This window comes from Terrapene carolina, unplaced genomic scaffold (genome assembly GCF_002925995.2).
Source record: "Terrapene carolina triunguis isolate 2854851 unplaced genomic scaffold, T_m_triunguis-2.0 Scaffold85, whole genome shotgun sequence".
NCBI classification, from domain to species: Eukaryota; Metazoa; Chordata; order Testudines; family Emydidae; genus Terrapene; species Terrapene triunguis.
Window position 1 is genome coordinate 24,027,492 of NW_020664436.1, and position 26,884 is coordinate 24,054,375.

The 26,884-nt window shown below is 43.4% G+C and overlaps 2 protein-coding genes across 3 annotated transcripts in view; both read right to left on the bottom strand.

Annotated features, from left to right (window-relative positions):
• Window positions 1-14,089: 14,089 nt before the first annotated feature.
• ACTA1 (actin alpha 1, skeletal muscle) lies at window positions 14,090-18,991 on the bottom strand. Its single transcript, XM_024213818.3, has 7 exons — window positions 18,893-18,991; window positions 17,150-17,290; window positions 16,357-16,681; window positions 15,790-15,951; window positions 15,078-15,269; window positions 14,780-14,961; window positions 14,090-14,504 (listed from the first exon to the last, which is right to left on the bottom strand). Exons 2-7 carry the CDS (start codon window positions 17,276-17,278, stop codon window positions 14,361-14,363), a joined length of 1,134 nt encoding a protein of 377 aa, XP_024069586.1. The 5' UTR covers window positions 17,279-17,290; window positions 18,893-18,991; the 3' UTR covers window positions 14,090-14,360.
• A 4,914-nt stretch (window positions 18,992-23,905) lies between these two features.
• The window catches only part of NUP133 (nucleoporin 133), a 59,131-nt gene continuing 56,152 nt past the window's right edge, over window positions 23,906-26,884 (bottom strand). Inside the window, exons 25-26 of one of the 2 annotated variants that reach the window (XM_024213812.3) lie at window positions 26,249-26,337; window positions 23,906-25,209 (exon numbers count right to left, since the gene is read on the bottom strand). In XM_024213812.3, the coding sequence (XP_024069580.2) occupies window positions 25,073-25,209; window positions 26,249-26,337 (226 nt within the window). In that variant the 3' untranslated portion in view covers window positions 23,906-25,072. Of the gene's footprint in view, window positions 25,210-26,248; window positions 26,344-26,884 lie in introns of both variants that reach the window. The other variant, XM_024213811.3, reaches the window with a different exon arrangement.

Consider the following 26,884-nt stretch of genomic DNA (forward strand, 5'->3'; position numbering starts at 1 on the left):
AATGAGTACAGATGAGAACACTTATGCCAGCAAGGCCTTGGCCTAAGTGTGGGTTTGCCAATTCTTCTTTTATATGGAATAGCTAATCTGCTTAAAATCAGAGGGTAGCCGTGTTAGTCTGTATCTACAAAAACAACAAGGAGTCTACATCCATGGTGGCCAGGATGGTGTTTTCAGGAAGAACACCAATGCATTGTAGACTCTCCTCAGACCCTACGCTACCAGCACTCCCAGCTATCTTCGAGACGCCACCGACTTCCTGAGGAAACTACAATGCATTGGTGTTCTTCCTGAAAACACCATCCTGGCCACCATGGATGTAGAAGCACTATACACCAATATTCCACATGAGGATGGACTACAAGCTGTCAGGAACAGTATCCCTGATGAGGCCACAGCACGCCTGGTGGCTGAGCTTTGTGACTTTGTCCTCAGCCACAACCACTTCAGATTTGGGGACAACTTATACCTTCAAGTCAGTGGCACTGCTATGGGTACCCGCATGGCCCCACAGTATGCCAACATTTTTATGGCTGACTTAGAACAACGCTTCCTCAGCTCTCGTCCCCTAGTGCCCCTCCTCTACTTGCGCTACATTGATGACATCTTCATCATATGGACCCACGGAAAGGAGGCCCTTGAAGAATTCCACCTGGACTTCAACAATTTCCACCCCACCATCAACCTCAGCCTGGACCAGTCCACACAAGAGATCCACTTCCTGGACACTACAGTGCAAATAAGTGATGGTCACATAAACACCACCCTATACCGGAAACCTACTGACTGCTATACGTACCTACATGCCTCCAGCTTCCATCCAAGACACATCACACGATCCATTGTCTACAGCCAAGCCCTAAGATACAACCGAATTTGCTCCAACCCCTCAGACAGAGACAAACACCTACAAGATCTTTATCAAGCATTCTTAAAACTACAATACCCACCTGGGGAAGTGAGGAAACAGATTGACAGAGCAAGACGGGTACCCAGGAATCACCTACTACAGGACAGGCCCAACAAGGACAATAACAGAACACCACTGGCCATCACATACAGCCCCCAGCTAAAACCTCTCCAGCGCATTATCCACGATCTACAACCTATCCTGGAAAATGATCCCTCACTCTCACAGACCTTGGGAGGCAGGCCAGTCCTCACTTACAGACAACCCCCCAACCTGAAGCAAATACTCACCAGCAACTACACACCACACCACAGAAACACCAACCCAGGAACCAATCCCTGTAGCAAACCTCGTTGCCTACTCTGTCCCCATATCTACTCTGGCGACACCATCAGAGGACCCAACCACATCATCCACACCATCAAGGGCTCATTCACCTGCACATCTACTAGTGTTATATATGCCATCATGTGCCAGCAATGCCCCTCTGCCATGTACATTGGCCAAACCGGACAGTCCCTCCGCAAAAGAATAAATGGACACAAATCGGACATCAGGAATGGTAACATACAAAAGCCAGTAAGTGAACACTTCAATCTCCCTGGTCATTCTATTACAGATTTAAAAGTCACTATCATTGAACAAAAAAACTTCAGAAACAGACTTCAAAGAGAAACAGCAGAACTAAAATTCATTTGCAAATTTAACACCATTAATCTGGGCTTGAATAGGGACTGGGAGTGGCTGGCTCATTACAGAAGCAGCTTTTCCTCTCCTGGAATTGACACCTCCTCATCTATTATTAGGAGTGGACTACATCCACCCTGATTGAATTGGCCCTGTCAACACTGGTTCTCCACTTGCGAAGTAACTCCCTTCTCTCCATGTGTCAGTATATAATGCCTGCATCTGTAACTTTCACTCTATGCATCTGAAGAAGTGAGGTTTTTACCCACGAAAGCTTATGCCCAAATAAATCTGTTAGTCTTTAAGGTGCCACCAGACTCCTTGTTTCTGCTTAAAATGTCATTGCTGACAGACCAAAGGTAAGATGTTGTGTTAGAAGATGTAAGTAAATGATACACAAACGGAATGATAAATAAACCCCTGCTTTTTCTGGGAGTGACAGGATAGCACACATTAACGTGACACAGAAACTGCAAAACCAGCCGGAAAAATGCACAAGTTGGATAATTGAAGCTTGCGTGTGCATAATGTACAGGTTACCTAAAACCGAAAGGGCCGATGTGCTAAAAGCCAATTGGATAACGATGAATTAATGTAGAAATGTATAAAGGACCTAAGTGAACTTGGGCCCAAACTGGACCAGAAACTGAAGAATGTGACTGAAGGACCACACAAGGGGATCAGAGAAGATGACAACTATCATGGATGGTGGAAGGACTCCCAGTGCCCCAGAATTCGATGAGACGGAACTGGTAAGTGGGCCCAAGTTGTCTGTTATTATTTGTCTGACACACATGTATGTCCAGGCACTATAAGTGATAATTCTGTCTGAAATTGTACAAAATAAAGGTGAAAATTGATTACGCCTAAATTGGGTGGACTTGTGACTCGGTTTCCCAACCTTTACCCGCATCAGCTCTCACTTATTGCATCTATGGCCTGATCCTGCCCATACTTTTGCATGAGAATAATTATAGTCATGTGCGTTTTTCCCTATTTGCTTCAGTTAAAACTGTTTCTGAGTCAAGCTACTACATTTCTAAGTGTGTACGTCAAATAGAGCGTTTGGCCCTGATGCTGCAAAGTTACAAGTGCCTTTAAAGCACTTCGGGCCAAATCCAGCTCTGTCAATTCACACCAGCTGAGAATTTGCCTCTGACTATATAATAATACTTACCAGAACAGAGTTAATAGGAGCACTCAGTTGGCCTTCTCGATCATTTTATCTCTCTCTTTCATGACTTCTGTGTTCTGTCCCTTAGCCTTTCCAAACAAAGAGACAGACTCAGGTCACCTTATTCACACAGATAATTACATGTAAGTAAAGTGAGTAGGATCTGGCTCTCAGTGACCCAGGATTTTACCTCTCTCCTTGTGAGGAATCTTCCCCACGACTCCACTCACTTTCATTGTGTCTCTCAGGAGTTTTTCTGTCTTTATTGAGATGATTGTATCAAAATTCAGTCCAGTATCCAAGGGGAGGGTGTTCCATCAATGCATATGCTGACCTTACAATATTTTCCTTCTTATTCTTTGTTCTCTCCTCACAGCAATCTATTCCCTTTGTTTTTTAAGCAATGATTCACAATGAGTCAGGGCCGCCCAGAGGATTCAGGGGGCCTGGGGCAAAGCAATTTCGGGGGCCCCTTCCATAAAAAAAAGTTGCAATACTATAGAATATTATATTCTTGTGGGGGCCCCTCCGGGGCTGGGGGCCTGGAGCAAATTGCCCCACTTGCCTCCCCCGGCGGCCCTGCAATGAGTAGATGTTCTCACTGAGCTGTCCACGAGGATGCTTAACACTCTGTCCTGGGGAGTTGCAGATAATTCAGAAACCAACGTTGTTTACAAGTAGGTTAAGGTATACCTTATAATGCATATTACCTTTCACTTATCTCTGCTAAATTTCATCTGGTATCACTGTTGCCTAATCACCCAGTTTTAACAGCTATGTTTGGAGTACTTCACAAGCCACCAGACTATTTACTAGCAAGTAATTTTGCAGTAGTACATATTGTCACTGGCCATTTATAAACATACTGGATAACCTGACTCTGAACCCATCTGGGTCAGCCAACTCTTAAAATGATGAACCTCTTCTTAACATAGTGACTTGTACACAGACAAAAAATGACACAGCTAGGACTGGAGCTTCATGGCACAGCAGTCCTGCCCTTGTTCTGCCCCTCCCACACTGCCTAGAGTGTACTGAACTAGAGCTGGCTGAAAAAAGGGGACACATTTTTGTGAAAAAATTGTGCCACGTTTTATTAAAAAGTTGCTAAATTTTGGATTTTTTTAAAAACCCAGCTCCAGAGCTCTGGCTCCTCACACCCTCACTGGCTCCATCTGCAACGTGGCATTGGAGAGCTGGAACTCAGGATTTGGACCGTGATCCTTGTGTGTTGTAAGACGTCACCAGCTCCAGTTGTTTGTGCTCCTGGAGCAACTAAATCTGTGAAAAGGGCTGCTGGGATACTCAGCAGTCAGACAGAAAAGGAGTGTATTGTGTTGTATCCATTTGTTGGGGCCCAAAAGAAGAGACACCCAGACTAGGATCCCATAAGATGATCAATATTGCAGCACCTCATAACCAAAGCAGCGCCCTATTTTCAGCCAGTGGTGAGTTTTAGAACTTTTATTTGTACTGTGAAAATGGGACCTGACTTGCGGAGCTGAATTTGGAATGACTACACTTGGTCTACACTTGAATGCAATATGGGCATAGCTACAGGTAAAAAAAAAAAAAAAAAAAACTAACCGACATAGCTATGCCGACAAAACTCCAGTAGGGATGCAGCTATGTCAACGGAAGAGGGCTTCCAGCAACACGCCAACAGAAAACACCCCCTCACCCTTGAACCTCAGCATAGCTGTGCCAGTATAATTTCTGTAGTTTAGACATATCTTAATACTCTGCATTACTTCCTTGCCAAGATTTAAAAATCCTTCACAAATGTTAATTAATCCTCATAATCCTCCTGTGTGGTAGGTATTATTAGCCCCATTTTACAGATGGGAAAACTGAGGCACAGAAAACCACCTCTACAAGCCCACATGTTCTCACAGGAAGTCTGTGGCAAAACTGGGATTATAAACAGTTTTCAGGATTCCCACTTGTGTGCCTTTACCACAAAGCCACTGTTCCTAGCTAAGGAGCCCAATCCTGCATTCACATTAATGCAGCTTCTCAGCTGTAGAATCCCTCTTAGATTTGATGGTAATAATAGTTTAATTATTTCAGAATGCTTTGAAATGCCTAGACAAGAAGCTACAGGGGCACAAAGTATTACTTTTTATTGCTAATAATTAAAAAAAATGTCGAAGGGGAAAAAAACAAACAATTTTATTCTGCAACAGTTTTACATTCCTCAGCATTCTTAAAGATGACCCCATGAAAACCCTCCCGCAAATAATTAGTGACACACACAAAAGCACTAGTTCTACACCTGGGAGCTACTTCAGTTTTAGCAGGGTGCTTGTCAGCAGACTGCTGTGAAACCTCTGCTATGCCCTAAGGCTCAGATGCACCAAGCAGGATGAACTAAGGATGAAGTGATAACAGGGACTCTGAACTGCCTGACTTGGCATAGTTTGGCCCATGACTTCCATGTCAAACTACTCATTTTTTTATTATTTCCACTGGTTATGGTAATTAAGAAACCAAAGGTGAAATCTTATTGGGTCTGAAGGACCTAAATCTGATTTTGGGTCTCTGTTTGCATGTCACCTCTCCGTCTAGCTGGATTTCTTTGGCCAGGGGATCTTTTAGGCAGGGCAGGACCAGTTAGTATGGAATATTTTTAATAATTAGTGTAGAGCACCTAAGTACTATTGACAGAGACTAGATTTTTCAAAAGAGCCTGTGACCAATTCCTATTGACTTTCAGTGGGATTTGGGTGCCTGCCTCATCCCTCAGCCCTGGGCTACACACATTGTAGTACTTAACTATACTGATTAGAGCTGGTCAGAAAAATTCTGATGAAAGTTTTTGTTGTTGTTGGAATTGGCTCATTTGTCAGAATTGAAACATTCTGTGGAGACGGTTTGATTTTGATGACGTTCCAATGGAACCCTGCCTGCTTTTCTGCCAGCTCAGCTGCTCAGGAGTCTGCCTGAAGGTCTGGTGTGGACCTGGGAGCCTGGAAACCCCAGCTTGCGGCTCCTTGGCAGCCCAACCTCCCAGGATCCCTGAGGCAGGCTGCCTTGGAGATGGGGACTGCAAGGCTCCCAGGATCTGCAACTCCAGGGATCCATTTCCTTTCTAAGAGACCTTTGACATTTTGGGGTTTCATTCTCAATCGGAACGAAACCAGATGTCGAGATATAAAAATCCTCTGGAAAATGGAGTTACCTTTCACCGCCCAGCTCTAACAGTGATATAGTTGAAGTGGTAGAACACTGTAGAGCGGACATGCAGTTATACCCAATTTAAAGCACTTTACACGAGTACAGATATTTCTGTGAGGGGAAGGAAATACACCAATATAAAGGTGCTTTACACTGCTATAGTTTAAGTGGCCATACTAGGGGTTGTATTGGTATAACTGTGGTTTGGGTGATTTGTTTGTTTTTTTAGAAAACCCCCAAACACCACACCCCGAACTGAAACAGTTAAATTGGTTCAAAAACCTGTGTGGAGACCAGGCCGCAGGTACCTTTGAAAATCCCAACCAGAGTCTCTGGGTATGCCTACACTGCAATAAAACACCCACGGCTGACCCATATCAGCTGACTCAGACTTGCAGGGCTTGAGCTGTGGAGCTATGAAATTGTAATGTAGACATTCAGGCTCGGGCTGGAGCCCAGGCTCTGGGACCCTCCCCCCTCACCCGAATGTCTACACTGCCATTTTAAAGCTCTGCAGTCTGAACCCCTCAAGCCTGAGTCAGATGACTAGGGTGACCAGATGTCCCGATTTTATAGGGACAGTCCCGATATTCAAGGCTTTGTCTTCTATAGGCATCTATTACCTCCCCACCCCGTCCCAGTGTTTCACACTTGCTATCTGATCACCCTAGCTGACACAGGCCAGCTGCGAGTGTCGTACTGCAGTGTAGACGTACCCTCTATGGAAGAGTCTAATCTACTTCCCATTGCACTTAATGACAAAACTCCTATTGACTTCCATGAGCCAGGCGCAGCCCATTAGACACAACATAAACGCCTGTTTCTATGGGTACGGGTCTGTCAATCCTTCTCTATTGCACAACAATCCTTCCTTCTTTTTTCCTTCACCAGGGGGATTTCTCAGCTTCAAAGAATCATTTGCTTTGGAGCAAATAAACAAGCTGCTGGAGGTTTTTTGTAACTCTCTCCAAGCTCAGAGAGCAGTGCTCGGGGAGAGGGGCTGGGCCTACGGTTGGGAGGGAAGCTGGTTTCAGCATTCCATATATGAGGAGCTCTCTGGGGTGTGGCTAACAGGCTGGCCCATTCCATGGCTGCCTAGGATGCTCCCTAGACGCTCAGGGCCAGATTCTGATCCCAGCTACATTGTGTGATTCCCAAGGAACGTCAGTGGGGTGACTCTGGATTTACACAGGTGTAACTAAGAGTAGAATCTGGCCTTCTGCTTTTTGGGGCAAAGTTATGTGAAACTGGGTGTGAACTTCCTATGTCTGGCTGTGATCCCGGAAGGGAGAGTGGAGCTCAGCTGTCTGCAAGAACGGCTGTTCCATAGCCTGCCCCAAAGCCTACGCTTAGTAGCATTTATTGTGCATTGTTAAAGTTAACATGACACTTTTTTTTTTCTTGCAAAATAAAGAGCTTCACACTGCTAGGGTGACCAGCTGTCCCAATTTTATAGGGACAGTCCCAATATTCGGGCTTTGTCGTATATAGGTGCCAATTACCCCCACCCCTGTCCTGATTTTTCACACTTGCTATCTGGTCACCCTAGTCATGCAACAAAGTCCCAAGCGTGTGCTAGTCTGTGCCATGCAATGGACACAGCCTTGCCAGTTGCATAGCAATAAGGAGCTGTCTGACTACAGGGGAGTTCGATACATTGTCTAGTTAACCCCTGTCCAAATGCAAACTCCAGCATTTAAGAGCCTTGGTTACACCAAATTCTTCACTCTTCACCCAGGACATAGTGCATCAACCTCCCCTTCCACAGGGTCCCAGATCTAATCAGTGCAGCCCCAGAAGTATGGAGTGCTGTTCTGGGGCAGGGTATGGCCAGGAGACACTCTGAATTAATTCATCTGCCAATCAGTCCTCCCTGGCAGGGCTCCTATTCAAAGCCATCCTTCCCTAGGGAGAATTCTCCACACCTAGCCCACCCTTGCAACAGCAAGTGTCAATTAAGAGCATCATGTGGATTTGCAACACCACCCTGTAGGAACCCGTAAGCCAATCAATAGGTCACACTCACCCAGCTGTGCTGTTTCTCCATCTGTGACAAAGATGGTTTTTTGAACAAAACAAAAAATTTTGCAGAAAATGTTCATTTGGGGTGAATTTGGAAAAAACAAACAAACTGAAAATCATTATTTCCAGTAAAGTAAAACCAACATTTTCCAGTTTTCAAGAACCAAAATTTTGGAAGGGGTTTCCCCCGCCCCCAATTTAAAAAAAAAGTTTTCACAGGAAATCTGTTTAAAAATTTTTTTTTTCATATTTTTTGTGAAAAATAATTGACAATTTCCAACCGGCTCTACTATTTTGATTTTTAATGTGTAATAATAAGCCCTCATTAGATAACTAATCTAGGCCTGATGCTGATCTCTCCATGATGTAAATCAGGCGTGACTGATGGAGCTACATTGACGTAAAACCTGTGAGAGAGGAGATTCTGGCCCTGGGAGCATAGGTCAATACTAACAGCTAATATGGGTTAAAATGCTTTTCAATTTAACATGTTTAGAACACCATGGGAGAGAGAGAAGAACAGGGTGCAAATTCCCAATTCAGAACATGAAAAGGAGTGTGGCATTCATGGCATGTGCTCCGTCTCTCAGGAAAGGGAGAGACATGTTGGACCAGATTCTGCTCTCAGTGCAATGTAGATTTTTACTTCAGCGGAGTCACACTGGAGTTACAGCATCACTGAGAGTTGAGTTTGGTCCCTGAGCCTTGTGTCTTCTGCTTCCTCGATATTTGTGAGATGTGCTGTGTAAACGATTAAATAACGCCAGGATAATGCTCATAGCAGGGAAGGGACTGTGGAAGAGCTCTGGGAGTGACAATGCAGCCTGGTTTACATTTAAAATTAGGTCAACACAGTTACAGCACTCAGGGTGTGAAAAATCCACACCCCTGAACTATGTAGCTATGCTGACCTCACCCCTGGCATAGATGTCACTAGGTCAATGGAAGAATGTTTCCATTGATCTAGCTGCTGTCGTTCAGGAAGGGGGTGCTCCTCCAGCGATGGACATACCCCGTCTGTCGCTGTAGGCTGCGTCTACACTACCAGGTTGGGGGAAGCTCACATCTACAGCAACTCAGGATGGTGCAATCTGAGCCAATGTCTAATTTAAACATTTCTATGAATCTTCTTCTCTAAAATCCTTTCTTCAAAACTTTTTTCCTGATTTAGCCTCTTTTCCTATCTATTTTTACCTTCCAGGGTAGATTCTCAGCTATGCCCATGGATCATTGGGCCCAGCTGAGGAGGAGGGCTGACGCATGGGCCTGGCCCAGCATAATGGTAGAGCAGCCTGGGGACTTTCTCAAAACTGTATCAGCTGGCTATGGCCCCAAGGGGACACTACTCCAGCAAAGAATAGCCCCAGCACAGTGGTGCTCTGGCCTTACCCCCCCACCCGGCTCTCTATACTAGGGGCTGCAGAGATGGGTGGTGTAGAAGTTGGTGTAACCAGATCCTTCCTCAGCTGGTGACCAGACACAGACACAGACAGGAAATCCCCATCTGGTGTGCTCTGGCTGCTTTCTGGCCCCTTTCTACCACCAGGCTGGCACACAAAAGCTGGATCACAAGAGTGAATCTGTTCCTCAGTGTTTTCTTTCTCCTCCTTGCCTCAATATCGCCCCACCATTATCCTCCTCTGCTGCGTTTCTAACTTCCCCGGGGTCTCCTCTCCTCTCCATTTCTATCTCCCATGTTCTCTCTATTCCATTTTATTCCACCACCACCACCCCTTGCCCCTCTCAGAATAGGAGCCGGAATACTGGTCCGGCCGACCCTTCCAGCACAGCTGATGGGAGTGTTTCAAAAAGGGGTGGGTGGCAGAGGGAATGTGTGGGTGTCATCCTCCAAAGGCGGGTGAGTTGACAGCCCTGTATTAATGACACATAGACAGGGCATAGACAGGGGCTTAACACCAACCTTATTTGGCAGAAGCATGGAGCTGGAAACTGAGCCCACAGCCACATTCACACATACTGATCTGCTCTAACAAAATAGAGCAGATTGTGCATTGTACAATGGCTGCCCTCACAGACCACGTCAATGGGGATTCGGTGGCAAGGATGTATTCAGCATCCAATCAAGAATACAAATTTATAATCACCAAAAAGGACGATTAACAATGGAAACTGCCAAAGACTAGCTTAAAGGATTAGAGGAGAGATTTCAGGGGTTGTCCAATGAGGTAAATTTATAGATTTGAAGGTCAGGAGAAACCATTATGATCATTCTAGTCTGACCTCCTGCAAGGACTTCAAACATTATTTTGAAAACATAGTGGAGTGTCACAGTTTTGAGGAAGGAATCAAAATATGCACGGACTGAGGGTTTTACCCAGCGAAATCTGACCATTTCAATTGAATCCTTGTTGTATTCAGACTGCCTCGGAAGCTGTTTGTAAATGTTTCCAGTCCTGTTTTGCTTGTGTTGTTATACACAGGAGCAGAATAAGCACCCAAGTGAAATGCACACCAGGTGCTAAAGTCCCATCTGGTGAAAGCAAGTGAAACTCCACAGAAAGCTGTGCTGTTGCATCCACTTAGACCCAGTTGGAATTTGGCCCCGATTTACTCTCTGACCATAATATAAGAAAGAAAACAGACATTTGGATTTGGGAATAGTACCATAATGAGCTACGTTCCCCCATAGACATGAAAAAGGATGCAGGTACCTGGCTTCCCCAAAGTGAAGAGAATGTGATAGCTTAGAGACCAATCCTGCTTCCATCTAAATCAGTGGGATCAGTCAGGATGGAGCCCGTAAGCACTCATTTAATGTTTAAATCAGAGATCCCAATTCTTCCCACTGAGTTCAGTAGGAACAGGACTAGGACAATGGCACTTAGCTACAGAATGGGAGAAGAACATGGCTTCTTCAGGGCAATTACTATGTATATGAGTAATACACCAAATTTTGCTGCTAGGGACAGTAAGGACTGAGATGGCAATAGAATGATTAGGCTTTCTCCATGACATGGAGCATACGTAATTCACTGACAGCGATAATAAAGCCATTGAGTCAAATTCTGCCTGCAGATAAGCACACACAAATCCCAATGGAATTACTAACATTCACACATGGGCGCCTAAAGTTAGGCTCTTGACTCCATATTTGGGCACCTGAATAAGTGGACTGAATTTTAGCAGTGCTGCGCACCTAGCTCCCATTGAGTTCAGTCAGAATGGAGGGTGCTCGGCCCCTCTGAAAATCAGGCCACTTAATCAGATGCCTGAATATGGATTTAGGAGCCTAACTTTAGGTCCTCACTTTGGAAAGTTTAGTCTGCATGCCTAGATCTGACAGCACCATTTGTCTTATCATGAGGAGCAGCTGCTCTTCTAGATTAACCTTTTTTTCCAGCAGTTTTAAAAATTATTTTAAACCTACTAACAAAAGCTTGAACTAAGAGTGAAATTCATGTCAGCACATAGTTCCCATGTAAGCTCCTACGCCCCGCCTAAACCCTGCCTTAGGGTGAATATCACTGCAAATGCCAGCAAAATTCCTATTTGTCTAGGCATTTATCCAAAGCTCATAACTGCAATATGTGAACACTTATGCCAGCTTTTAATACAGAATTTAAGGGGTACCAGAAAACATTTTTAAAAAGAAAATGGGTCATATCCTCTAAGGTCTTACAGTTCAGTGGGATAGCTGTGCAGGGGTCTGACAGGACGGTGTCCTCTGTATTTCATTGTGTCTGGAGTTATCAGAATGGTTACCAGCTCTTAGCAAAATAGACGTATAAAAGCTTTTTTTGGTTTTTGTTTTGGGAGGGTTGAGGTTGTTATTTTTAAGATGGAGGCAAACAAGAGCAACTGAAATGTAACCCCCTGAGAAGCGGGTTATCAACCAAGTCTTACGGTGAGTTGGTGACATTTTACCTTAACTAGCAGTTTACAGTATATGAGGTTAGGGCAGTTGTAGAAAAGCTGCCCAAAGAGCTAAAAGGAAATGTGAACCCTTCCCAAACTTTTGGCTAACAGATCAAACCTTTCTTATGCCTTAACGTTATTGTACACTTTACAGACATCATTAAAAAGCAAAATATTCTACAGGCTTAAAGATAATGTGCATTTCATATTACATTCCTTATGCTAAAGTCTGTAGATTTCAAAACATTTGTAGCCATTGATAACAATGGTAACCACTTTAAAATCTTTTTTCAAGCAGACATTAAATCCACCCAGTCTTTCCTTACAAATAACGTACATACGAAGACGCTAAATGGTCTAGTCCTGAAAACACTCAACCACACGAGTAAAGCTTGTAGGATTGAGTCCTATACCAGTGTGAATCCCTTTGTGATAATCTCTTATTCTAACAATCATTTACACACATGCACATATCATATGTCTCTAAAAACCCTAATCTAAAATAAATGCAATATTTGGGGATCTTTGTGATATCTTTGACTTTACTCTGCAAACAATTATTTAAATGGGATCATGACCAAGAAATCTATATGAAATAAGGCTCTTAGAGATTTGTTTCTGTCTAACGGAATCATGCCACAATGCTCAAAGGAACCCATTTCAGTCATTCCAGGGCATGAGGGAGAAGCACACAGGGGACAGGGTTACTGGCTTGTCTGAAGATACTGCTGTGTCCATGAGAGTGGAGCACTTGAAGAGCAAGTGGTCAGGAGTTCCTCAGCAGAGGGGAAAGAGCTGGGATTTTTGCTGCAGCTGAATTAATAAGGGCAGCTGAGTCCCATCCCCTACTCAAGAGCTAAAAGGACTGGCTTCCTCTCAGGGAAGAAATGCTATGTGGCTAATAAAAGGGAGCTTGAACAGTTAGCTCTGGCTTACCTCTGGGCCTCCTAATTGTATCCGTAGTTGGGTTTGGATCTTATGGTTCAGTCTTTACTATTTACTGACAGCCAAACAAAGGTAGCCAGATTGACTCAGAGTAGGGTGACCAGATGTCCCAATTTTATAGGGACAGTCCCAATTTTTGGGTCTTTTTCTTATATAGGCTCCTATTAACACCCCCCCCCCACCCCCTGTCCCGATTTTTCACATTTGCTGTCTGGTCACCCTAACTCAGAGTCCGAAACAGTTGAACATGAACCACAACAGTAAGTTTCTAACCCCCTCCTAAAGAAGGGTCTCCCTCAGGTGCCAAAGGCCCTTGCCTAACTTGTGAGGAAGCTCCCAAGCCTTATCTGGACCCTGCCCCCGGCTGCAGACTCCCAAGGGGAAGTGTAGTTGATATTTGCCTGTGTATAAGGAATGATCTATGTTTAAGCCCCACTCCCTGTCTGCCACTGGGCATTTACTTTATGCAGTGTTTCAGGGCAGTCCCAGAATGGCTAAATAAGAGGGAAGGGCTCTGCTAAGTTTTATATAGTTTAGCCCAGTGATTTACTAGTGGTTCTAAAGGAAAACCCCTCTCTTGTCAGTTCCACTTAGAAATGGGTTATAAAAAAAGTTACTATTTACATTCTGCTCCAATGAGGTATTTGAAATACGTGTGTTGCACAGCATCATTTGTCTAGTGAAATATATCTTTGGCGTTGGGCCAGTGTAGGACTGCATCTCATTCAAAAGAAGTTTTGTTTTTGTTGAGTTTAAGAAACTTGTACAACCCAACAGCCTTTTAAAAAGTTCTAAAAATAGAAAAGGCTTCTAGGATGAGATGTTGCACATTTTATAGCTATGACCACATTTTTTAGAGCCAGGCTGTAATCCCTTGAAAAAGAGCTTTACACAGAAAATGTTAACCTGAACTTGAGAATATGGCAGTACCGGTACAATAGCACAGAGTAGGAAGATCATGTGTAAAGCAATTGAAATGTAAATTCTAAAAATAATAAATATTGAAGTGTTTCTCAGAACCAAGAAAGCAGTTTCAGATTCATATTTAAATTGAAAAAAGAACAGACCTTTTTAATATGTTTTGAAAACTAACTGTGAAGCACTCTGGCCTCCTATAACCCAGTGTGTTTGTTTAATGTAGCATTGCTACTGTGTGAAATAACCCTGCATCATTATGTCAAAGTGTCATAACTTTTTTCTCCCTAAATTGTAACCAGTTAAAGAACAGGATGAATGTGTGTGTGTATAGAGACTTCAACTCCAGGAACGGAAATAAATCATGACATAACCAACTCCAATGGGGCGTGACAGAATGACTGATGATTTAATGCTTCTTGAAGTTTTTGGTTTCCTTCCACAGGGCATGGTTTTAAAAATAAACAAAACGAGATAAAATAAATTAATTTATGTACACTTTACATACACTCTGTGTCACGTAGCGTTTGCAGCAACAGTAACAGAAATTGTTACAAAATAGAAAGTTACATGGCTGTTGCAGGTATTCAACAACCTACAACTTACAACAGTGTCATCCTGAGAGTGGTTAGCATAGTGATCATGTAAATATGCTTAGAAGCATTTACGGTGGACAATGGATGGGCCAGCTTCATCATATTCCTGTTTCGTGATCCACATCTGCTGGAAGGTAGACAGGGAAGCCAGGATAGAGCCACCAATCCAGACAGAGTACTTACGCTCAGGTGGTGCAATGATCTACAAGATTAAGCAGAGCTCTGATCAGTAAACAAGCCATATATGGGCACAGAAAACATTTTATGAATTACTACACAACTTTACAACATGTTAAGTGAGGTGGAATAGCATTTCCCAAAGAGGGAGAGTTAGATGCACCCATTCAAACTGATAGTTTGCAAAGTGCTTTGAAGATCAGCAGTGTTAAGTATTATATCTTATTCCACTGTACTTGTCTGAAAATAAGAGTCTTATCTGATTATATGAGTCAATAATCCATATATAGTCAAATGTACCTTGATCTTCATTGTGCTTGGAGCCAGAGCTGTGATCTCCTTCTGCATGCGGTCAGCAATACCAGGGTACATGGTGGTACCACCAGACATGACATTGTTAGCATACAGGTCCTTCCTGATGTCAATATCGCACTTCATGATGCTGTTGTAAGTTGTCTCATGAATACCAGCAGATTCCATACCTGGTAACATGAGGAGATAAAGGAATACAGAAGTAAGTGCACTTAATTCACCAGTAAAGCAGAAGAATCAGTAACACTGAAGGAAAGGATTTTTTTGGAGAGAGGGGATTATATACCAATGAAGGATGGCTGGAAGAGGGTCTCTGGGCAACGGAAACGTTCATTGCCAATAGTGATGACCTGCCCATCAGGCAATTCATAGCTCTTTTCCAGGGAGGAGGAGGAAGCTGCAGTTGCCATCTCATTCTCGAAGTCCAGAGCCACATAGCACAGCTTCTCCTTGATGTCGCGCACAATCTCACGCTCAGCTGTCACAGGGAAAAACGAGATGTTAGAAGGCTGGAATGGGAGAGAGAGGAGCAAAGCAGCACAACCAGAGGTCAAGGGGAACGGGCAGGGGCTCCAAAAGAGCGTGCCTGCATGTTTTCTGGCTCTGGGGGAGATTGTGCAGAGTCAATCAACAATATGAATGGGAGCGGGGGGAGGAAGAAATCAAAGCATGGTCCTTGATTTTCAACATGGAACATCAGATACAGATCCCTGTGTTTAATATTAAATCTATCAAACAGGACCACACTGAGCAAATACACACCAGGTCCCCCAGGCTCAGGTTGTGTCTATTACGTACAAACCTGTACCAATTAACAGGCAAGTAGCTAAGTACAAGTGGCCATTGCACGGAGTGGTGACCAGTCATCCCTAGTTACACAAAGGAGTGCTGGTTTGCAGGATTTGGCCATCCCCATGGAAGTTAAACAAGTCAGCCTCGAGTGTGACCGCTGTGTGCTGCCAATCAGAGGAGATGGTCGGTGGGCAGGCTCCACTTACCAGTGGTGACGAAAGAGTAGCCACGCTCTGTCAGGATCTTCATCAGATAGTCAGTGAGGTCCCGACCGGCCAAGTCCAAGCGCATAATGGCATGTGGCAGCGCGTACCCCTCATAGATGGGCACGTTGTGTGTGACACCATCACCAGAGTCCAGCACAATACCTGCGGGGGGGGTGGGGGGTGGGAGAGCAAGTGAGACTGAGCATCTCGCTAGGCCGACACAAGGCAAGGCTTGGGAAATGGTCACAAGGGAAGGAGCAATCCCTGCAGGACCTCATGGAGAAGGGACAGGCAAAGTTTGTTTTTACTAGTGGCAACATCAGTCTAACGCAGAATTGGGGGCCTTCTGAGGGCAGGGGGGTTCATGTCTCAGAGAGTCTATGCCAGTGGGTGGGTGCCCTCACTAGGTGAGGGTGGGTGTTGGCCTGGCTCAAGGTGGGCGACACCTATGCTGGTGGGTGGATGCCCCGGAGTGAGGATGGGATCACCTATGCTGGTAGGTGGGTGCCCCCCAGGTGAGGGTGGGTGCTGTTAGAGGCCCTAAGGAGGCCCATTACTCTCACTCACCGGTGGTACGGCCAGAGGCGTACAGTGACAGAACAGCCTGGATGGCCACATACATGGCGGGCACGTTGAAGGTCTCAAACATGATCTGGGTCATCTTTTCACGGTTGGCCTTGGGGTTGAGGGGGGCCTCAGTGAGCAGGGTGGGGTGCTCCTCGGGGGCCACACGCAGCTCATTGTAGAAGGTGTGGTGCCAGATCTTCTCCATGTCATCCCAGTTGGTGATGATGCCGTGTTCAATGGGGTACTTCAGGGTCAGGATACCTCTCTTGCTCTGAGCTTCATCCCCCACGTAGGAGTCTTTCTGACCCATACCCACCATGACACCCTAGAGAGGAACAAAAGGGGGTTAGGGGGCTTAACATCTCTCCGGGGAAGGAGGGAGAGAGTCACACACTATCCACTCTGAGGAGTGACAGCCAGCTCAGGACAGAAGGGGAGAAAGCTCCCAAGTCACAGGGCACAGCTAGGGCAAATCCAGCCCATTGTAAGAGCAGCTATTGCAGTACAGGTGTGCCTGCATGGAGCACACCTGTACTACAACAGCACATTTGTGGGGCATTGATATATATATAAGCTAGTCTCATGATGGGAGGAAGGGTGATTGGGTCAGAGCTAGTGTGACAGCAGGCAGTTGTAGCACAGCCGGCATATAAATTACTCAGTCCCATTATGGAGGTGGGGGTCAGCCCCTCCCAAGTGATTAAGGACTTTCCCCAGAAAGCAGGGGATGGTTTTTAAGCACTACCCCTGTGAAGCTGCAGTCCTGGCAGGGCTAGAAGACAGGGCATCGTACCTGATGGCGAGGGCGGCCCACGATGGAGGGGAACACAGCCCTGGGAGCGTCATCCCCGGCGAAGCCAGCCTTCACCAGGCCAGAGCCGTTGTCGCATACGAGCGCGGTGGTCTCATCCTCATCACACATGGTGTCGGCTTTCTGGGGAATGGCAAGAAAATCAAACCACCATAAGAGCAGACAGGAGACAATGCAACACAGCAGTAGTCTCACCACTCATGATCCACTTCTATCACTAGGAGGGTGGTGAAGCACTGGAATGGGTTCCCTAGGGAGCTGGTGGAATCTCCATCCTTAGAGGTTTTTTAAGGTCAGGCTTGACAAAGCCCTGGCTGGGATGATTTAGTTGGGGTTGGTCCTGCTTTGAGCATGGGGTTGGACTAGATGACCTCCTGAGGTCCCTTTCAACCCTGATATTCTATGATTATACTGTCCCAGAGGATCTGGGCTCTCCCCACCCACAGAAGGTGAGGGGTGAAGTGGGGCATGGTTTCAGAATGGGGCTGCAAGGTCCAATGGACATCTCAAAGGGTTTGATTTAAAACAAAAACTTCTATGCTACTTTAAAGTGGTTAATTAAAAATCACACTTTAAACTCAAAGTAGATCCAGCCTTCCTTTCTATTTTAGCACTCTATTTTAAATCTTTATTCCACACAGTATGGGTTATAGGAAATTGTAAATTAGCTCAAAGAACTAATAGAATTAATCCACCACATCCTCAATAAACTGCATTATTTATTACTTGATCCTCATTTTATCAAGTTTAGAGATTGTTACCAAGTAATCTGGTAGTTTTAATACATACACTTAAGATACATACAGTAATTATATTTGTGGGGGGTGTAAAAATTGTAATCCTATAATCATTTCCAATTGATTTAAAAATCTCATCAATCTGGAACACAAGTTAAAGTAGGTCATAGCTGCCAAGAGTATTTAAGAAAAATAATTGTAAATCTTTATCAGGATAACAATAGTAAGCCACAGTTTTAAAATAAAAGCCAGGGACTTTGATTCAATAACGTGGCAAAAACTGGAGACGAAGAGACAGGAGAGTAAACTTTAAAAAATTACTTTTTGCATAGTTATTTAAGGGTTTTAAAAGTTTGAAGCAATAAACGTGCTGGTTTCAATTGGATGGAATTAAGAAGATGCGATGTAAAAATAAAGTAATCCAAGTTCAAGTACCATCTTGGATGGTACAAATAGTAAAATCCAAATAGTAAACATCTATGGTACTGTGCTTTTCCTTCAAATCTGACTCCCCCCGTCCTTTGGGCTACAATAAAAGAGAAGACTGGCTCATCAAGAGCCACTTAAACTATTTCCCTGTTCATCATGATCAGTAACGAGTTACTAGAGAGGTAACGCGTGCCTGCTAGCACTCTCTGCCTCCGCTCAACGCCAGCTCGGCTCCAGGGAAGTTGCGGGGATCTGCCCTGCAGATCGGCCGCCGTCCAGGCAAGACGTGCTAATCTCTCGCTGCGTCGCGAGCGATCCGAGCTGTGCCCCCGCGTATAGACGCGATTCCCCCCCACCCCCGCACGAGGGCAGAGCCCTGCGAGCCAGCCCGGCCCGCTCGCTCTCTGCAGCGGGGGAGGCTCCCGCCTCTGGGGGTTGGCGCTTTGGCTGCTCCCCAGACACTGTTTAGTCTCGGGCCCCGGCTGGGCGTTTGGCGGCGCGCCGCGCTCAATAGGCTTTGCGGGCTCAGCCCCCGCCCCACCGGGCTCCCCCGGCTCACCTCGGGTGGCTCCTGGCTCTCCGCTCTGGTTCAGGCTCCTCGCAGCTCTCCAGCTCGGTGGGCTGCCCGGCCCCGGCCCGGCTTTATAGAGCCGCCGCCGCCGCCTCCCCCGCCGGCCGCAGGAATGTCTCCCCGTCTGTCTCCATATTTGGGTGTTGGGCAGCGAGCGAGCCCGGCCGGCCCGGCCGGAGCCCCCCAGGTCCCCTGCGCTGCCGCGGGGCTGCCCAAAGAAGGAGCTCCTGGCCCGGGCCCAGGGCCCAGAGGCCGGGCCGTATAAGGAGCGTCTGCCGGGCCCTCCCCGGCCCCCGCCTCGGGCCAGGGGAAGGGGCCGGGAGGGCTCGTGTCCGAAATAATCCCGACCCCGCGATACCCAGAAAGGAGAAAGCGGCGCAGGGCTGCCGGGTGGGAGCCCCCGGCCCGGCAGCGGCCGCAGGTTCGGGGCAGCCAGGGGGAGGCTAGCCCGGCTCGGCCCGAGGAAGAGGGGCTGAGAGCAGGGCCGTGGGGCGATCAGCCTTGGCTGGCCGGGGGACAAGGGGCTCGGACACCGGCCCGCCAGGAGCTAAGCGGCAGGCGAGCCACGCACATTTGTGTACGGTCTCTTTAAGTGGGCAGTTTGTGTCAGACACACACAGCTCGGTGGATGCTGCCTCCTAATTAGCATTCTCCACCCCAGGGGAAAGGACTGTTGCAAGGGGACACATTTTGTTTTTGTTGTTGTTTAAATCACTGCAGCTTTTTTTATTTTTGGGTAGAAAAATTAATTCTTGCACAGCAGCAGCTTTTTGTAATAAAAAATGCTGTGCAAAATCAGTTTTATATCTAGAGAATGATAAAGATCCACGTTCTGGCTAGTTGCCAGTATAGGTTGGACAGCTCCCATGCACAGTGGGGCTGCTGTTGTTTATGCTATTTATACCACTGATATATTCAGATATATTTAAAAAAAAAATTCTCCAGGGATTTGAATCTACTTATGGTCATGTAGAGGTTTAATGGTCATTTTGGGTTGGGGAAGGCTGGAAGTACAGTTGGTAGTTGTCCAACTTCTGTTAGGATAGGAAGCACAGCAACTGCTTATGGAGAGAATTGAAATAAATGGACAGCTTAGCGGGACAGGAAGGACAGATGTGATGCCAAAAGTTAGTGGAAGAGAGCAGCAGCCTCACTTGGAGCAATGGTAACATCTACTTTTCTAATGTACACACATGCTGGAAGGAATCTGTATGCTCAACAGGTGTTTTCTCTATGGAAGACAAAGATAGAAGTGTTCTGGTTTGTAGCCCACCATAAAATATCCTTTTATAGGCTATTTCTCTGGAAAATTAGGAAGAGGAAACTGCTCCGACATTTCCTACTGATCGTTTCAGCAACCAGCAAGATAGCCTAGATATGTAATTAACAAAGGCCTCTCTGCATCCACCACAAAAGTTATTGAGATGACGTTTGTAACTTTCAGGCACCCTTAAAAAATGCTTGTAATTAAATTTTAAGGTAGGGATCACAGAATGGTATTAAGTACCCATTCAATTCTTGTACAATTCTTTGCCAAATCAGGGAAGGGGCCATTCTTCCTCCATAAATAGGAATTGTATTCATCCCAACAAAGAATAGACATAAAAGGGGGAAAATATTTAGAAAAATCAGTTGTGTAGGTAAGGGGAGTTAGCACAGAAGAAAATCTAAAGCTGAAAAGGAAACAGATTATGATTTATTTATGTTGAATGCCCCTGTCATGCTTTCATTTGCCCTATATGGGATCTGACCTTACATTTAAAAATCAGTTTCATATTAGCAAGCTCTTTAAAACACACTGATTTTTTTGGGTCTGATTTAAAGATGCATATGAAAAAGAAATGCATAGTGTAATGGTGGATGTCTGTTAAAGAAGCCCCTCAAGAGATATTGGTACTGGGAAAATGTATTCCAGTGACTATTTCTAATACCAGAAGTCTGATGTAGATTTAACCACTAGCTGTTGGATCCTGGGGCACTCCAATTGCAGTTATGAACTGTATCCATTATTGACCTGCTGAGTTCTGATTGGCTTAGAATACAGATTTGATGTGTGACTCAGAATAGCTCATCCATAAGGGTTTTAAAAAGGTATATTAGTCTTACCGATAAGCTGCCTGTGACTGGATGAAACTACTCCATCGTTAAATAAGGGGAAATTAACTCTTCATCTAGCCAGGCTCTGAATAAGCAGAGATTCTATTTGGCGGAGGTGAAAGACTTTCTTTAGAAATTCCTGTTACAATTAGAAGGAAGAATCAGGTAAAGGAGATGAAGAAAGCAGGCCTGGTTTGTAACAACTGACTTCGGAGAAATTAGGGTAGGAGTAGCCAAAGGAAAATTTTTTCTGAAAAAAAGACAACTAAAATGTGGAGTAGAGAAAAGTGCTAGGAGAAGTCTCTGTGCTTCCACGAACCACTATGGAGAAGGCATTTTCTGCAGTTGGATTTCCCCAGCTGCAAGACAGCAGTAAGGTTTATCAGGGGATGGTTGACTTTTCTTCTTCTCTAACATTTAATCGCTGCAACTCCTAGTCTGGCAGCTCTCCCCTTCACCTCTGGCTGCACCCTATGTCTTTTTGCTGCCGCTTTCCATTTCCACTTCCTGCCATGCTACTGTCGTAAAGCAGGCGGGGGGGAGGGGGGAAGGGGAAGAGGGAGAAATGATTTTTTTCTGCAATTTTTTCTCCTCTTCATTCTTCCAAACTCTGTTGCCTAAAACTGAACCTACATAAATTCTCCATAAAGAGAAGCTACCTTTCCTGAGGATTTTAAGGAATCACAATAATCAGATATTAAAAAAGATGCTCGGATTAGTTATTTCATGAGAGATGTATTTGTACTCCAGTTATCCATATGTGGTGGCACAAACCCTGCTTAAAATATTAACAGGGGAAGCATTGTCAGGGACCTTTTAATGTAAGTTTTGAAAAAAAATTATTGGACATATACCATTTTGGTTTTCCTACAACAAATCTCATGGTATCTCAAAGTGATACTATAGCTAAGTATGATAAATAGCAATTCAATATAGACAAATGCCTGGTGGCAATATTAATTTTCCACATAAAAGGCCACTTTCCCTGTATGCATGCTCTGGGATTGTAACATAGGATAGGCACGAGGGGCTAAACCAATATTTATTTTTTCAGTGTTCAGCCACCACAGCGACAAGTCAGTTCAAACTCCAGCAATAAGAGCAGGGCGAGAATAAAACTGATCTCCATAGTGGAATGTCCAATTTCTTCCACTTGTCTTGATACAAATCACAACTTCACACCCTTTTCCATCCTTAAACTCGTGATTTTTACAAGTGAGGGTTGGACGTTAAAATGATTTGTATCCTATACAAGGAAAGAAATGCTTAATACATTCTTTACTTATAAAATTTGTTACCTCCCCCCCAAACATTTGAGAACATTTTCTCCCCTATTTAATTTAACCACCTGGCTAACTGAAAACTTTCTTGCAGGAACAGGTAGTAGTCTATACTTATTGTAACTGTTCCCCTTCATTGGAATCTTTTTAGATCTATTATGCAGCAAAATAGGATACCCGTGACATTCATATGCAGTGCTAAATGAAGACCTCTTCTCTGTGCCACTATTTGAGAGAAGTCTGTTCTATAAGAGAAGTGTTCACCATAAAGTTTTGTTACTTTATTTTAATGGATAGATTATCAGAAAAGCTTGGAAATAGGAGCAAATACCAAATCTTAACTGTGCAACTCTTGTAATATACACTTTGGACCCCATGTGCCCTAATGGAAGCAGATCTCTAACAGGAATCAGTGGGAGTTCTGATTGCATAGAACAGGGGTCAGCAACCTTTCAGAAGTGGTGTGCCGAGTCTTCATTTATTCACTCTAATTTAAGGTTTCGCGTGCCAGTAATGCATTTTAACGTTTTTAGAAGGTCTCTTTCTATAAGTCTATAATAACTAAACTATTGTTGTATGTAAAGCAAATAAGGTTTTAAAAATGTTTAAGAAGGTTCATTTAAAATTAAATTAAAATGCAGAACCCCCCGGACTGGTGGCCAGGACCCAGCTGTGAGTGCCACTGAAAATCAGCTCACGTGCCCCTTCGGCACGCATGCCATAGGTTGCCGACCCCTGGCATAGAATGAACAAGCACATGCAAAGGGACAATAACCCAATAATCTTGACCTTTCAAATTTTATATTGACATAGTGAACACATTGAACATTCCTAATTCCAATTCCTAATATCCTGTCTTTGGAGTAGATCAAGAGCTAACAGCAATCTAGTTATACATAAACTTTAGCAAATTTATCTTCTTGACTAAGTGTAACAGCTATTGAGACGTCTCCCTTGGCATACTCTGTGGATTATGACTGGGTACAGGTGGTTAGATTGTATGGAGATGAGTCGGAGGGGCTGGGGGTGAGAAATCCCATCAGTACATTCAAGGCTTGGCCAGAAATGTCTACATTACTAGACACTTCAAGCTAATTTTAACAAAGCCAAAGCACAGGAATAAGATATCCTTACAAAGAGTGCCAGTCATTTGATATACCATTTCCCATCTCCTAATGTTTAGTTTAGTTTTTTAAATAATTTGAGATCCCATTTCCATTTAAAGTTGTGTTTTACATGAGTAAGTAAAATTCCAGTACTTTGAATTATTCCCTTTTGTAAAGTCAAAGCTGTAAGTTATACCGACAGCTCTCACAGCCATGTCATACTGTAGAAACAGGTGAAGTTTAATTGTTGACTTTTTACAAGGGTGCTAATGAGTATCTTTTCCATATTAGTTAGAACATCTCTAGATAAGTCTATTCTTCCAAACATGTTCAGCCTTTCAGCCCTGAGCACTGTATTAGCACAAGGAGGAGGGGAAGCAATGGTGCAATAGCTGTGCTTTTTAAACTAGAAATTGGATTCTCTTCAACTGATTTAACTTATGACCTTCTCAGCTGTTGGATCAAGTTGTTTTAGCAGGCACCTAGCCAGGGCAAGTAGAGCATAAGGGTATGCAAGTTGCTCTGCATTCACTCTCTGGACATTAAACTATTTGTAAAAGAAAAGCTCCTCCTGCGTTTTGTCAGATTAAAGCAATTTTTATATGATTTTAAATTAAACCTGTTATTTCAGTCTGAGAACCATTACAATGTTAAGAGTTACATGGACTTTCTTTTATCATCATGTCAGAGATAAGTGAACTGGGGTAAGTTGGCATCTACTAGTAAAGAATGAGTCTTCGAGTAAGGAAGGTCTTCCTGGACTCTCACTTTGGTAACTGCTTTCTAGGTTTCCTGTGAGCTTAGGTTCTAGGCATTTATTGTCAATTACTGTATGGTGCAAACTTCAATCTCATTGTTTTAAAAATGTAAAAATCTATAGATAACTTTTGAATTTGTAACCTTAATCTAAAAAATTGCTCTGGATTTGTTGAAAATTTATGTGAAAAACTGGATTTACGGACAAGTTGAAAGATTGATGTATTTGCTAGGCCAGGGGACTTTTAAGTCAGGAGATCTGGGTTCTATTCCTATCTGCCACTGGCACAGGGAGTGACCTTGTGCAAGTCACTTATCATTTCTGTGACAGTTTCCTTTTCTGTAAATGGGGCCTACTTACCTATCCATGTATTGCATGGATCTCTTCAGATGGAAGGTGTTGTATCAATGCAAAGTTTTATACCAAAAGCCTAATTTCTAAGCAGAGTGCCTTACACAAGCATGGCTTTCATTTCTTAATCCAAAAAGCTATATATTCGGCCATCATTTAACATTTATTGTATTTTTTCCAATATATACTCCCCGGGGTGAAATCCTGGCCCCAGTGAAGTCAATGGCAAAACTCTCATGATTTTCAATGGGGCCAGGATTTCACCCAGGTGTATGTGCCTCTAGTGTTGAGACTTCCTGCACACGAGACAAAAGTACAGAACAAATGTGAAACCAAAAGAGGCACAGAAAATGAAAATCAGCCATACATTTACAGCCTCGGGAGAGAAAGTGAGTTTCCTAGAGAGAAATTAAGAGACTTAGCTATATTGTAAAGACTGTTAATTTCAAAAGCCAAACACATTACTGTATAAACTTTATTACAAAGGTTTAACCAAGTACATACAGAATGTAAAAAAGTATACACTGCTTTAACTCAGTTCTTTAGAAATTTCTACTTTCAAAAATGTTAAAAGTCATCATGCTTGTCCTTGAACATAGTGTTCATAGTTTGCCTTTAGCACAAATTCAAAATAAGGATTGGATTTCAAGTTGCCAAGTTCATCTGCTTGCAGCAAGTCCTTCACCTCCGGTAAATATTCACTGAGCTGAACTCCTACAACACAAATAAACGTGCATTATAGAAACTGTAAGATACTTAGATAGGATGCTTGATGCCAATGGAAACATCTTTACCTGCATTTCAGTTCCTGAATCATTTGTTTGCAGTTGTAAAGACTGTTCTAATTCTATTCCATCTACTGTGTCATGCAGTGCAACAACTCTGTAAAGTGTTCTGTAAAACTGAGTTCATTGTTTAAAGATTAAGATTATATTCCCCTCCTCAATTTGACCATTTTCATATTCTATATTTTAATAGTTATGTAAACGCCACAAAGTGCCTGTTTAACAAACTATGATGAATCATACTTTTGATCAATTAAAATGGACTTAGTCCAAATGACTGGATACTACAGCCCTTAAAAAAGGTCAAGAATCATATAGATTTAAAAATGCAACATAAAACTGTTCTGAAGAAATGCGCTTCCATATTTATAACCTTCAAGCTTCTCTCATTTGACAATATAGCTTTTTAAAATTGTGATTATAGTTAATATTGAGTTACTATTCTAATCTCTTTTAGTTGCTTATAAAATTTCATCCAAAAAATTCCTTTTGAGTTGTGATGTTGCTTGATTGGTCTGAACACAAGGCTTTTTGTTAGTTTTTTAAAAGTGTGAGTTAAAACAATTAAGCCATTCTGAATTATAGTCCTGGTGTCTTAAAATTCCTCCTGTCCCATAGGGGATTTTCACACTGGAGGCTGAGTTCCGTTGTATAATGATGAGTTACTAAAAAAAAAACAAACAAACAAACACCCCACTATCTTCCTGCAAAACAGATGTAATTTGGAGGCTCCGAGAGAGAGAACTTACATGTTTTGTCGCCTCCCTAACAATACATAAAGCTAGAGTAGGGTGCCACATGGTCACATTTTTATCTAATGAATTACTGTTGCAATTTTTTTGCTTCTTTTACATCTTTCTTGTTCTACTTTTTATAGATAAAAGCTGTTTATTTTGTTAAGTATGTTTTAAAACAAGGATGACATACAGTAATTTGAGGAAGTATTTTTTACATATAACAAAACTTACTTTCTTTCAATAACTTTTGTAGTATTTTCACAAATATACTGTCTTTAGATGCTTCAATTGGATCATCTTTACCTTCTGAACTGGACCAACTGCAACTCAGAAAGTATAAATTATAAGTTGTAAAGTTGATTAAAAACTTGATCAAATATGAGAACAGGATAATTAAAAACCTGATACTAAAACAATACATTTTCTTGGCGTATACCTGTATTGTGTGTGCATTTCTACAGTTGAAAGCTAGTGTTCGTTGCATCCTGAACTGATTATCTTTTTAATATTTTAGAGGAAAATTTTATTAAAATTGTGGCATTACAAGAAAAACTAATAAAGCATATAATAGGAATGCCTTCCTACTGACGAAACAGTAACAGCGGAAAAAAGTTATTGGCTTCAATTAGAGAACTCAGAATCAATTACACACATGGGTCTAAGTAAGCTAGTTTAAACAATTATTTTGATTATTCCACAATCACTATTCTGACAAGAGTTTTATGTAAAAAGACATACTTCAGAACACAGAAGCAAAGGCAACTTGACAACATACTTTTTTAAACAGGAGAAGCAAAGGAAGAACAAAATGTTGAGTGAAAGGTTTAAAATTTCAAGGCCCTAACTCAGCACAAAATATCCATAGTT